We start from the raw sequence: 14,122 nt of genomic DNA on the forward strand, positions 1-14,122 counted from the left end.
GCCTTTTATATTTCTTTAGTGGCTCCCAGAGGCTTGCAAAAATAAGTTTTTTAAATCGAGCCCTGATTGGTCAAAAATTCAGCTACGTCGGCCATTTCGCAAGTGTCCTACTTTTTGACCCAAGAGATTTGGTGTAGGTAAATGCTGTAATTCCCGTGAAAGTGAATTTATAAATTTTAATGTGTGTGTGTGTCTTAGAAAAATAAAATAAGAAACTGTACAGTTCTTGTCGGTTTAGTAGTGGTCATAACGCAGAGTGTTTGCTGGCTTCAACATCCAAAGCTGACTTCTCTCCTCACTGCATCTGCATGTTGTTCACTCGTTTTACAAAAATGCTGGGATTTTATCTCTTTTTAACCAGCTCCCACAAACATGTTGGCTGTTAAATTTATTTTTTCCGGACTTTGCTTCCATTGACTAATTAATTTATATTATTTTTCTTTTTTTGACCGGATGGGTGCATCCTGTGCGTAGCGCACACTTTGTCTTTGACGGTCGATGGGTAAACATCCGATTGGGAGTTTATGAATCCCCCAAAAGCATTACATCAGAGAAACTTTGTGATTATAGCAACATTGGTCCGAATTATCCAAATAACACAGGTGATTAAATTATCAATTTAATAAATATAAATTTAACGGTAAATCTCTAGTTTTTCTCCAAAAATGTTGGACGACTCTTTAAAAACAGTAAACAATTAATTGACATTAATCATTTACTGTTTTAAAGAGTTATATTTCGGATCCATTTATTAAAAATAAAAATGAAAAAACACTGATTTAATTTTCACAATAAAATTGAAAATAGAATTATTTTCTAAGATTAATTTTTTATATGGATCTAAAAATATAATAAAATATAACCTTTTAAAATAGCAGAGGATTAATTGGTACTACAGTTATCTACCATTTTTGTTGAAAACCTACAAATTGACCAATTTAGCATTAAAATGGACATTTTCAAATTATTAAATTTTGCTAATTAAATTAACTGTAAATTGCTCATCGATTATTGAATCAGGGTTTAAATTTTTTGATGATAAAAATCTTGAACTTTCAAAAAGTCATAACTGGATAAGATATTCTATTGTTTTCATTTTGTATCAAATGTCAAAATTTAAAATATACTTTTTAAGAATAAGTTTTTCTTTAGCATAATTAACCTTAAGTATTTTGTATTTATTTAATATTTAATTTAATACTAATCTGGCAAAAATGGAATTGGAATTTTTTTCTAAAGTGTATTATATTTTTTGACACCGTTTCTAAATAAGCAAAAACAAAAGGACAATTTGATTGGCTGATCTTTTCATGAATTGACCAATGGAAAGTTGCCGTTCTTCTACATTTCACAAACAAACACGTTTGCAAAATGGCAAGTATTGTTTTCGTCAAATATCAAATGTTGATATATATTTTATTTTAAGTTTTTCTTTAGTACGATTAACTAGATATAAAATACTCAACTATGAACGCAACATGTTATTGTGCGTAAATTATGTTACTTAAAAATTGAGTTTTACACGATTTAAGTTAAAAAAAAAAAAAATGGAAATAGTTGTTTCTGCACTTGTACAGTTTAACACCCTCCGGCAAATTTAGAAAGCCATTCTTAACACAGGAAGGGTGGGGTGTTGTTAACTTTTCTTTTGCCTCGGACTGAACTTTCTTAAAATAAAAAGTAATTTGCCGGGAGATGTTAAACTATACAAACCCCTTTTCTTCACGCTAAATAATTTACGTGACTAAAATAGGAAATTACCGCATCTACTTTTATCAAATCAAAATTTGGTTTCCTGATATTTTCCCTCTCGTGGTTTATTTGTAGAAACAATTAAAATCAGACGCTCCAGTCGTATGTCTTATTATTCGCTAATAATAATCCTTAAAACTGGCTCGTGTTAACTTCCTGCCAAACTTAGGCATTCTTTAAACGTGGAACTAGCACTTGATGAATTTCTGTGCGGCATTTCTTGGTTCTTAAATTTAAAGATATCAGTGTTTAAAATGCAATCGACAGATCGATTTTTTTAATTTTTTTTTTTTTTTTTTACATTTAATATGTTGTTCTATCTACTGCTGGGTGGGCACTATTTCAAAGACACCTATCGTATATAAAATCATAAAAACTGTTGTTTTACAAATCGTGCTGAAATAACTTGATTGTGGTAGAAAATGAATTCTTAACATTAAGAGAGGATGACGTTTTGTAATTATTCTGTACTTTTTATTAACCAATTAATAAACTAAATATACCGTTAAAGTTGAATTTTATTTGAAAATCCTCTCTAAAAAAAAAAAAAAAAAAATAGCACGCTCTCGCTCTAGATACCCGTATATATATATATATATATATATATATATATATATATATATATATATATATATACGGTGGTGGTGACTGGTGCTCGCAATAAATCTAGAATAGGTTTCTGTAGTTGGACAAGGAATGTTAAATTTGTCTCGGAAGTGGCCGAATTAAAAGTTACGACAAAATAAAGACAGACGACGCTAGGCATATGCACAGATTTATTTTTTTTAAAAAAGTGGGGGCATTTCATCAAGACCGTCTTAAAAGGCCACGATTTCATGCCCCTACAAATAATAAACATAGCTTTAGTCAAGATTGTCTGCTATTTTTTTACTTCCGGTTTTTGCTCTGCAGACGTGACTACGGTGACAAGCAAGATATGGTCCTTTCTGATTATCTTTGTATCGAATAATGTGAAAACTCAGTCCCCCCTAGTTTTTAACGTTATTATTTAGAAAGCTATTATTAACATGGCAGAAGGAAGGAGTAAGGCTTTTTGGTAAACACGTATATTAACCTAGTCGAGCGTAATCTGCTGACATCGCAAAATAAAGCCACGGTTAAACAATAGATGACTATTACGAGGTGTGAGGAAAATTCACAGAGGTAAAAGACCCTTGAAGACACGAAATTCACAAAACTAGGACACCTACCTGGAACAGATTTTGGTACTTATGCTACCGTGTTGAAATAACGTTATTTAGAAAGCCATTCTTAACATGGAGAGGGTGTTTTGTAACTCTTCTGTGCTTTCAGTTAACAATTTAATAAAAAGGATATGGTAAACTGAATTTAACTTGAAAATACGATTTTTAAAAAAGCTCAGCAACATGAATTCATAAGCACCCAGAATTTTTTTTTATTCAGTCAGTGGTTTCAGTGGCCTTTCCAAGTAGTCTATCCTTCTTGACTGAGGCAAATCAAGAATTTGGAAGGATAGCGATTATACGTATCGCCATATAGTTGAAAAGTTCTTATATAGCTCATAACAATTTAAAAAAAAATTTTTTTTTTATAAAGGAATCGCTTATCAAGGCCTGGAAACCACTCGAGGATAAAGGTTAATAAGTGTACAGTAATCAATGGAAAAATATCATAGTAATCGATAGTAGTGTAAATTTTTTAAATTAGATTACTTTAGGGGATGACTCATCAAGAATTTGTTCACATTGGACTTGAAGACGACCATATTGTAGTCAGTTGGAAAGCAAGAAAACAGTCCCACAGGCATGCCGTTCTAAGAAAGAAGCTTTCTTCATGGAATCTATGTTTAGGTTTAGGCACAGATAAAAAGTGGTGGAAATTATTTATAGTGTTTTCAGCTAGACGTGTTTTCCATGAAAGTTTTGCAATGGTGAATCATAAATTGGAGCTCAGATCAACACTTGCCACGAAGCAAACACGGCTCACAACGTTTCTTCTGTGGGAAAGAAGTTACTGGGAAGAGAAAAGGGCATCCTCTACTAGGCTATGAATTTTGAATTCTGTCAAGGCAGAATAAGTGCTTTTAGCGGCACCTGCCCAGATGTAGCCACAGTACTCCCTTCTAGGATGTACTTGAGCAGTTGAATGATCCCACCATTTTTGCAGCAACCTTGGCATGAATTTGATGTATGTGTTCATTTCAGATCAGGAGTAAAGGTCAGACCCAGAAGCTCGTCGAAACATGGAGCCTCCCCAAGACTAGAGTCATTCATCATTGAGCCGAATCAGTAATTTCTTTAAAAGTTTCCAACTAAGAATTAATTCGAACTCCCACTATGGGGATTCATCCACAGAAGCATGAGTTTCTTTGAATGCATTTTGCTAATTCAAGAGAAATTTTCCTGCCTTAAATTGAATTAGACGAATAGTTCACGTCCTTGCACAACAAATCATCACTGGAAACTGCGTGATTTTTTTTGCACATCACACGTGTATATAAAAGTGGGGGGGGGGAGTTCAAAGGCAACTCGAAAAGCAACAGTGGAAATGCTCCAGACAATGTGAATTCCAACAGAGGATAGTTATAAGAAATTACCAACAGATGTATAAAACTGGTTCAAAAACGACTATTTTATTTTCCAAAGATAAGAATTATTTTACATTTGAAAACGTGCAATTAAAAAGGAATATTTTTTTGCCAGGAAAATACTTAAATGAAGTTTTATTTTTTAAAAGTGTATTTAATTATTAATTTTGAAATGCACTCCCCTAAAAAAATAATCCTCGTAATAGTCATCTATCGCCTAACCATGGCCATTGTACTGTGACGTCAGTAGGTTACGTAACCTTAGTGGAACGGCCTTCTATTTATATAGGCCATGCTCGACTAGGTTAATATGCATGTTTATAGGCTTTTTTTTTTTTTTTGTCATTTTGGTAATAGTTTATATGCTTCAAATTCTTTATATCTTTATTTTATTTTTTTATTTTTTTTTTTTTTTTTTTTTTTACGATTGTTTTAAAACGGAAATTATTCTCTAGAGTAGATAAACTTAGGACTTTATAAAAAAAAAAAAAGCTAGAATTTTTTTTTTTTTTTTTTTTTTTTTTTAGCAAAAAACTATTCATAGTGTGGTGTGGTTGCTTTGTAAAGGAAATTTTTTTTATTTTATTTTTTTATGCAGTATGATTGCATTTTGCTAAAGGAAAAAAATTATATTATTTTATTAATAACAATTATGAAGATGAGAATAATATACAGATTACTCATTTCAACAGATTCGAAGAATAAAATAAGGACTATTTTTATGTAAAATACTTAAAACTTATGAGAAAAAATATCTTTATAAAATACTTTAAAAAAGATAAATTTTATTTATTTGTTTAAAAAAAATCTTATTTTTATTAAAAATTTATTATCAAAAGTAAAATTCTGAAAAACGGATGAATTTGAGTATTTGATTAAAAAAAGGTACTTGTACAGTTTAATCAAGACATTATAAAATGAAAATATCGGAAAAAGGTTATATTGTACGTATCCGTTTTGGACTGAAGGTCTCCGAAAAAAAAAATTTCTTTTAATTTGATCAATTTTTTTTTTTTTTTTTTTTTTTTTTTTTACAGCGAAAAATGGAAATTTTTAACACACCACAGGGAGATAACTCCATATAAAGCGCCGACACTCCCTTCCCATCTTTATTACTAGCTTTTCTTCCTAAAAGTCAAACCTTTTGCTCAGTATCATAACAAATTATTTTTTTGTGCAGAACTTCGTTCCATAACAATTACGATACAATATAACCTTTTTTTGATATTTTCATTTTTTTAATGTCTTGATTAAACTGTACAAGTACCCCCCCCCCAAAAAAAAAAATTATAAGGAAAATCATTGTAATAAAAAAAAATATGTATGTACTAATCATTAGCCAGAAGGGACCGTATCTTGCTTGTCACTACCATCCCATATAGGCATATTGGGAGCATAAACCAGAATTCAAAGAGCAGAAAATCTTGACTATAATCCAAACTGTAAATAGCTTTTGCTATTTCTGGGACTGACTCTTCAGCCTAATAAAGTATGTTTATTCAAACTAATACATTTGAATATTTTGTTGCAGTCATTCAATATTTACTACAATAGTGCTCAATCAATTAAAATACTAATAAATGCGTGAGATAGTTGAGGTTTTCATATTTATTTTATTACTAGAAAATGTACCCAGCGTTGCCCAGTATTAAATGTAGCGTTAAATTCCTTTTAAAAAAAAAATGGAAAGAAACTGAGATGTGCATGCAAGTATTGCTTTTTTTTTTTTTTTTTATAGTTCACTTCTTGTATGTGTAAAAAAAAAAAAAAAAAAAAAAAAAAAAAAAAAATCATCTCTAGCTGAGATTTAAACCAAAACCTAGAGACAGCAAGTCAAGCTTGACACGATCTTTAAAAAGTGTTTTCAAACCTACTTATTCTTAAGATAATGAATCTGTCGTGAACTATTCATGCATCTGTATTTATGAAACAGTTAACAGATAAAAATCCGATGACCTCTACATATCAATTTTTCAATTTTTACTCCTTAGCAGCCCTTTTTTTCTGGATGAAAACCGATTAAAAAGTTTTTCACATGTCTGAATACTGAATATCCTATATACCAAATTTCAAGTTTGTGGATCAAAAATTCAATGAGTATGTAGTTTTTTTTTTTTTTTTTTTTTTTTCACGGTGGGAAGGGGAGTTCTGAAAAAACATTTACTTATGTAAAATGTCTGCTAAATAACATTATGCAGACTTCAAATGATTTCCTGATGTTATTTGCATTCCTTTGTGTTTTTCAGTCTGCCTTATTCAACTTCCAAAGTCTGTTGACTGTCGTCCTGTTGTTGATATGTACGTGCTCTTATCTACGTGCAATTGTTCCAAGTCTGATCGACAAAAATAAACAGGGGTGAGTATCATTTCTAATCGAACTAATTCCCGTTAGTTTCAATATTCTGTTCCTTCTGTAAATATTAAAACCAGAGCCTGAAAAAATGTCATTTTAGTCACCTTAATTGCCACAAAAATACACATTAAAACTCTTTTGCCAGAAGAGTACATATGCATTCTACTAACGCATTTCTTCTACATCACATGTTGGCCATGACGGCATGAACTCCTATCCTTACATCATCAACGCTCTGATCCCCAGCTGGCATCAATTGTGATGGATGGCTCTCGTCTGGGTGAGGCTCCGTGTTTTGACAAGCCTCTGGGTTTGACCTTTACTCCTGATCTGAAATGGAACACGTACATCAAGTCTGTTGCCAAGGTCGCTGGAAAGATGGTGGGATCCTTCTACCGCTCCAGAAGATATCTCACTACTGATGCAATTCTCTATCTATATAAAAGCCAAGTACGGCCAAGGATGGAATACTGTTGCCATATCTGGGCAGGAGCTGCTAAAAACAGCCTATCCTGCCTTGTCAGAGTACAAAATAGACTTCGTGGCTTAGTGGGGGATGCCCTTTTCTCTACCCTGCAACCTCTCTCCCACAGAAGAGACGTTGCGAGCCTGTCCTTGTTTTATCGTTATTTTCATGGCAGATGCTCGTCTGAACTCCAATCTCTGGTCCCCCCTCGCCAATCTTTCACGAAAAACACCCGTCTAGCTGAATCCACTGTGAAAAATTTCCCCCACTCTATATCTGTGCCTAAATCCAAACGCGGATTCCATGAACAAAGCTTCTTTCTTAGAACTGCACGCCTGTGGAACTCTGTTCCGTCTGCCTGCTTCCCTCCGGACTACAACTTGGATGTCTTCAAGTCCAATGTTAACAAATTCCTAATGAACCGCCCCCTTAAGTAAACACTTTAGCAAATCTCCTCACTAACTTAATGTACTTGCAATAACCCTTATCCCTGAGTGGCTTCCGGGCCTTGATAAGTGGTAATCACTGTGTAAAAAAAAAAAAAAAAAAAAAAAAAATGAAGCAACTTTCTCCATGAAACTATCACTTATGCTGGTTTTTTAAGTCATTCTCAGCCTACCTTTTTCCTAGCTAACCCTCACTTGAGATTTGCATACATATGTTTATCCAACCAACCAGAGCTTTATTTAACCTGTTCATACTATCGTATGTAGTTGCAACACAATCTGGGCACTTTTATCCTTAATAGTCGGAAGAAAAGGAGATGAACATTGATTTCTAATAATTAAAACAACTTTATCGTATCATCTTTCTTAACATGTAAGAGAAATGAAAGAGAAGGGCGTTAGTAAAGAAATACGTCCATAAATACGTATGAAGACAAAAGATTAGGAAGTTCACGTGGTACATAGATATCCCGTTAGAAGGGAAGGGAGAAAAGTGTTCATATATGAAAAATGTTTGCATACCGTACACAGATTGTTGAAGTCAGGGTGTGTGTAAGTAATTATGAAGATGTGTATGCATGTGTTATATTAAACCGACTTGTGTGCTGCTGTAGTAGCCATGTTAGGTCTGCGGAGCTTCTTGTTGAACCTCAGGGCTAGATGACCTGGATCTGTGTTCCTAGAGAGGCTTGGAGATTGAAAGAAACATCATGGAATGAGTCAGCTTGCTGTGATCTTCTGGCTGGAAAAAGAGGAAGAGTCTAATTGGCACTTTCTTTTATCAACTTTATTAGTGTCCTCAACGCACGTGCAAAATGGCCTCAAATTGGAAAAATAAGAAAGTTAAATGCTTGCAACAATCAGTGCCAAGCTTAGAAACTAAGCACAAATTCAAAATCATGTATCGTGGCAGTTTCCAAATAAATAGTAATTGTCTCAGTATGAAGGGTTTCCCCTACATTGACCAAGGACGAATTACAGAACAGATACTACCGGGCTGAAAGATGGACGTAGTCATTTCTTTTTTTGCATGGTACAGAACTCAAATTTACATATGTTAAGGCGTAAAACTGCACCGTTTGTTCATTTTCAGCAGGATTTGCGTCTCCTGGGAACTTTTGGGGCTAAATCAGGGGGGGGGGGCAATGTTGAACATTTTTTTATGCCTCGTTCACTGCGCACTCATGGGGGACCATGCATGCTGCACTTGTTATATAGTGAAATTCTTAGTATATTAAAAATAAAATGATTCTATTCATTTTAAATTTACATCATTTTTGGTTTCAATGTCTAAATAAATTGTTTTTGATGAATTTTTCCATTGTATTTCTTTTAAAATAATTAATTTCAATAATTATGATTATCAAATAATATATTTGCATTTAGATTTCATTTTGTTTTTTCTTCTTCAGACTTTTAGGAACTTTTTGGAAATGTGCTCGGATAGGTAAGATATTATTTCTTTATTCTCCTGTAATCTATTTTTGTATTTTTAATAAATTTATTGAATGTCTGTCATGCTTCAATTCTAACTTATACACTCAGAATATATTTGCTAAAACCCATCATATATAGCTATACGATTGTATGATGACCATTCTGCTCTCTGTTACTGATGAGTCCTTATAAGACTATACAATCTGATTCGTGATACACAATCTTTGCTATTAACAGAACGCGTCTCAACAGATCATGAAGATTTGGTTTTGGCTTTATTCGGCCTTTTCTGGTGTTTTTGTTTTGTTTTGATGAATGTCTTTGTACTAACTTGGATTTAAATCACACTTTTACATGTGTGTCTTCAGTCGATCTTTGTAGCATCTATTCCTGACTTCCTACCAAACCTGGCCCTGTCGGTGGGACATTAGAATACGCCGACTGCCCTCCTGCAGAGGGTAAAAGTCCTTCAATGGGGGTCCTGGATATGACCTTAAACTATATCCAGTGGTGAGGCCCCAGCTTGTGGACTTTGGGGAGTGTGGAGCCACCCTTTAATTATAATTGCTCCAAGGTCCACTCTGACCCGGAGTGGTAGTACCTGTTAGGGTCCCAACTATGGGTTAAATAGAAACCGACGTGAAAACAACAAATATATTCTATTAAAAAAAATTTTCTTCAAAATGTTTGGATTCGGCATTAAATAACCCGAAAAGGGTTGATATGCCGTAAAACAAAAACAACCAACCAACCAATCCTACCAAACCATATGTAATTTGTCATTCAACACTTAGCAGTAGTAAGCACTCTCTTGGCATCCTTATGATATGACCAAACCAACAAAACTGGTGATGGTAGATAGTTATCATACTTACGTGATTCATATTTCCATGTAAGGTACTCTGTCACACTATTAATGTTGAAGAACATCTACACACGGTTTCTTAAATATGTTTTGTAGATATTGAAAATATTCGGCCTCAGAAAACTGATATTTTTTTTTTATCAGTATTTGTAGACACATCTAAAGTTCTTAACCCTAAATCAACTCAAATTCGCATGACTACAATCGGAAAGAAACCATTTTGAAGAGTAAAAATGAGGAATAGTGCCTAAGTTCACCTAAAAAATGCTTCAAGAAGATTCTGGAACATTTTGATGAATATGGATGAGAACTCGAATGTGGAGAAAGTATATCTGGATGGCAAAGTTATTGAAGTTACTTTAATGATGCCGTTGGACCACAGGGTGGAGCAGGTGCTAATGTGATTGCAAGAATCAAAGAACTTCTGCCATTGTTAACCAGGAGAGAGTTACTGTTGTAGATCAAGTGTTGAGTCTGTCAGACATGTGTATGCAGTGTGATGATGTATATAAGTGAAACCTGACCGGTGAGGATTGAGGACATGCATTGCATGGAGAAAAAGGATATGAAAATGATATGATGGATGTGTAGTGTGAGTCTTAAAAACAGGTTTAGTTTCGATGGCCTGAGAGGGAGATTAAATCTGTACAGTAAAGGGTGTAACGATAAAAGTGTTGCCCTAAAGAAAACAACACCACAGTTTTATTTTAAAACTTTTATTGAAAAAATCAATTCAAGTAACTTTAGTATGTAGTAGAGCTGACATCTATTCACTGTAGCTGCCTTCAGCCTCAATCACCACCTTGATGCAGGTTTGGAACTGGGAGCATGCCTTTTTCACAAGCAGGAGTCCGACAAATACTTGGTGGATGGTAATGATCAGGCTGACTTTGATGTTGTGGGCGGTCATGTTGGTGATGTTCTCAATGTATGACCAAACGAAGTAGTCCAGCAGGTTCAGGTTGGGAGGGGGGGGCAGTTAAAGAACGGTACAAAGTCATAGAACTCCTTCTGAAGCCAAGTCTGGGTCTCTTTGGACTTATAGGCCAGCTCATGCTGCCACACCCAGGCTCTGCCAGCTGCCACCTGATTGCACCAGAGGATCACCTCACTCTTTAGCACACCCAGATACACCTTGATGTTGACTTTCAAGCCGACTTTGAAGATATGAGGTTGCATGGTGTGGCTCTCACTTGAAACCACACTAAAGATCATAACCATAGCTGGAAACTTTGTTGAGATATGCTGTCAAGCATTGAACCGTCCGGATTTGCATTTTGAGGGTGCTGGCAATGGTCCTGTTGTCATAACTTGGATTGGTAGAGAGCTTGAGTCATACAGTGGTACATCTCCAATCTCGCTTGTTATGTCACTTTTAGACATGATAGAAGGCTCCTATTGCTTTTAGGATTTATAGACAACTGGCCAACTAGTAGATGGTCTGACACAAAAAACAAAGCAACAATTTTCATCAAACGGAAATGGAATCATGTCTTTTCTAGGGTGAAAATTTTATTGTTCCACCTTGTATAGGGAGATGTGTGCAAAATAGTAGACTTAAAAAGTATGACTGTTAAAAGAATTGTTGATGAGAGCCATCATTGTGTTTTCTGTTTTTTTTTTTTATTAAAGAAATTCAGGTGCTTATACAGTATGAAGCACAAATGAAAATCGCATTCAAAGTAAAAATCCTTCGATGTTCTTGTGTATCAGGCAAAAATAAGTATGTTTACTAAAAATTAGGAAAGATGATAGAGTAGAATTTTAATTAAAAATCAAAAATCAGTTTTATTGTATTTTTCCAGTTGACCATTCATGATTAAATAAGACTGATTTATCTCCCTTTGCTTTATGGGCATATCCATGCTTATCAATAGCAGATTGACAAAAGACGGTAAAACTGATTCTTATTTTTAACTAGCAGGTTGCCTGGCTTTGCTTGGTCGTAAAATATACTTGAATATGATATTTTAATTCATACAGGTTTCATATTTATTATGGAGCGAATTCTCTATTGATTATCATATTCTACCCAATATGGTAATGATTTCAAAAGTTTTTTTAAAAAATGACTACAACTAAAATCAAAACCAAAATATTTAGTGCTCCAGCCTTATTTGTTACCGTCTGAGCTAACAACTGATGGATGAGAAAATTTTAAAAATCAACTGACTCTAATGTATAAATGTGTTTTCGTATGTGTAGAATTTAGTTTAGTCAACTTATGTCTGCCAAGTTATAATTTTTTTTTTTTTTTTTTTTCAAAGCTGACCCTTTGACACCTATTTTTAGCGGCTTAAAACCAAATCAAATTTGTTCTATGGATCCAAATCCTCTATATATTAAATTTCAAGTCTGTAGACTACAAATTTACAGAGTAGTTTGCTAGAAACCAATCCGCACACAGATAGACAGACAAGATCCCTTTTATATATATATATATATATTTTGTCATCTGATCGTCATAATGATTAGATCACTCTCTGACTGACATTAAAAGCATTTAATAAGGATAAATGTTTAATTTCAACTGTATCTCTCACGGTTGATGGTAGTCGAATGGTTCAGGTCCTTGCTAATGAAGCCAGACATGACTTCTGTTGCCAGGGTTTGAATCTCTTGACTGGCGTTAATCATGACATATTGCACTGATGATTCCCGAAAGGATGAAACACTAGTGTCTGTTGGCATTTAATTATTATAGTAATATATATAATTAGAATTCTACTTGCTAAATTTGGAACTGAATGTTTTTATCTATCCTATACTGTTTGAGCACCAAAATATTTTTTTAATTTGGTAGAAAAGAAAAAAAGTAAAAGATTAACCATTTTCTCCAAAGATTATATTTGGAGGAAAATGATTAATCTTTTTTTAAACCCCAAACAAGGCATATTGCCACTTGGAACATAAGAGACTGCTATTTGGGAAACTGAGTAGCGAAATGTCTGTTCCCATTACATTTAAACTTCTGCAGATTAATGCAGGAAATAGGGAGGGAATTCAAAAGTCCAGCAGTCTGAGGAAAGGTGTTATTAGAGTAGAAGGCTTTCTGGCATCTGGGGGCCCTCAATAGTGAGGGGTGGAATTTTGTTTCTTGTCAAGTTTTAGTTTTTTTTTTTTTTTTTTTTTTTTTCTTTTACACTACCAAATTTTAAAAGATTATTCATTTGCTGTCATCCCCACTTCTTTTCTAATTTAATAATAAAAATTTGTATACCATTTAATCTTTCAGGTGAAAGAAAAAGTCCTTATGTTGCTGTTTGTTGTGTTGCAATGGCCCTCAGCGTGTTGTTTTGGTCATAACTAGAGAATCAACTAATGCATCAATCCACTGGGGGACAGTTGCATGAGGAAGATTAACAGCTTCTGAATCGGAAGTGCTTTTTTTTTTTTTTTTTTTTTTTTTTTTATTGAAGGTGACTTTCAACATGGACGAACATAAATCTATTAAAAATAAAAATGCTTTTCAAGGTTATTTGTGAGCAGAGTTAGCAGCTGGCTTGCTTTGTTTGGCAAACTCAACAATTCTTGGCTTGGAAGTATTGAACACATCGCAGACATTATTGCTCTTTGTTGATAAATGAAGTTTGAAAGCTGTTAAAAAAAGTTGTACTTTTATAATCAGGAAGAGATGACACTAAAATCAAAGAATTTTGTTTTTAGAATCTGCTCACTTGTTTTGCTCGTCCATTTTATAATTTCCATCTTTGATTGGGATTATAAAAATATGAAATAATGCACTCGACTTTTTTATAAAATAAAAAAAAAAAATGAAAAGATTGTTCTCCATCTTCTGTACAGTATACAGTAAATATTCTTCTGTTCATTTTTTGTTTCATCATTTTGGTTCTTATTTAGAATTCGACTTGATTACAAAAAAAAAAAAAATACAACCAAATCCTCATGATATATGCACCAATAATGGAACAAAGATGTCATATTCCAACATTCATAAATTGATCAATGTTTTTTACAAAATCAAATTTTATTACAAAGCATGATGCTATTTTTTAAAATCCATCTTTTATAAATAAGACAACTCAATTCGATTTATCAAAATCAGCCTTGTAATAATACAATTTACTGTTAAAATTGTAAAAAAAAATAAATAAATAAAAATAAAAACTACTTGATCAAATTGTGATTTTGGGAATATGACATTCGTTCTGTGACGAGTATGTAAATCAAAGATTTCTCTGTATATGTATATTTTTTTTTAATTAAGTCAGAT

The 14,122-nt window shown here is 33.3% G+C and overlaps 1 protein-coding gene across 1 annotated transcript; it reads left to right on the forward strand.

Annotated features, from left to right (window-relative positions):
• The first annotated feature begins 1,261 nt into the window (after positions 1-1,261).
• Positions 1,262-13,717, forward strand: LOC145293289 (protein kish-A). Its single transcript, XM_080139893.1, has 4 exons — positions 1,262-1,374; positions 6,568-6,677; positions 8,999-9,033; positions 13,124-13,717. The coding sequence occupies exons 1-4, from the start codon at positions 1,372-1,374 to the stop codon at positions 13,192-13,194; spliced, it is 219 nt and encodes a 72-aa protein (XP_079996019.1). The 5' UTR covers positions 1,262-1,371; the 3' UTR covers positions 13,195-13,717.
• The last annotated feature ends 405 nt before the right edge of the window (positions 13,718-14,122 follow it).

Source organism: Euprymna scolopes, chromosome 14 (genome assembly GCF_053919585.1).
Source record: "Euprymna scolopes isolate OS-2025 chromosome 14, ASM5391958v1, whole genome shotgun sequence".
NCBI lineage: Eukaryota > Metazoa > Mollusca > Cephalopoda > Sepiida > Sepiolidae > Euprymna > Euprymna scolopes.

What these genes read in the sequence shown, in the direction of transcription:
- LOC145293289 (XM_080139893.1), top strand. An exon ending in ATCGACAAAAATAAACAGGG is followed by an intron (nt 6,678 to 8,998) that starts GTGAGTATCATT and finishes TTTCTTCTTCAG; the next exon opens with ACTTTTAGGAACTTTTTGGA. An exon ending in TTGGAAATGTGCTCGGATAG is followed by an intron (nt 9,034 to 13,123) that starts GTAAGATATTAT and finishes TTAATCTTTCAG; the next exon opens with GTGAAAGAAAAAGTCCTTAT.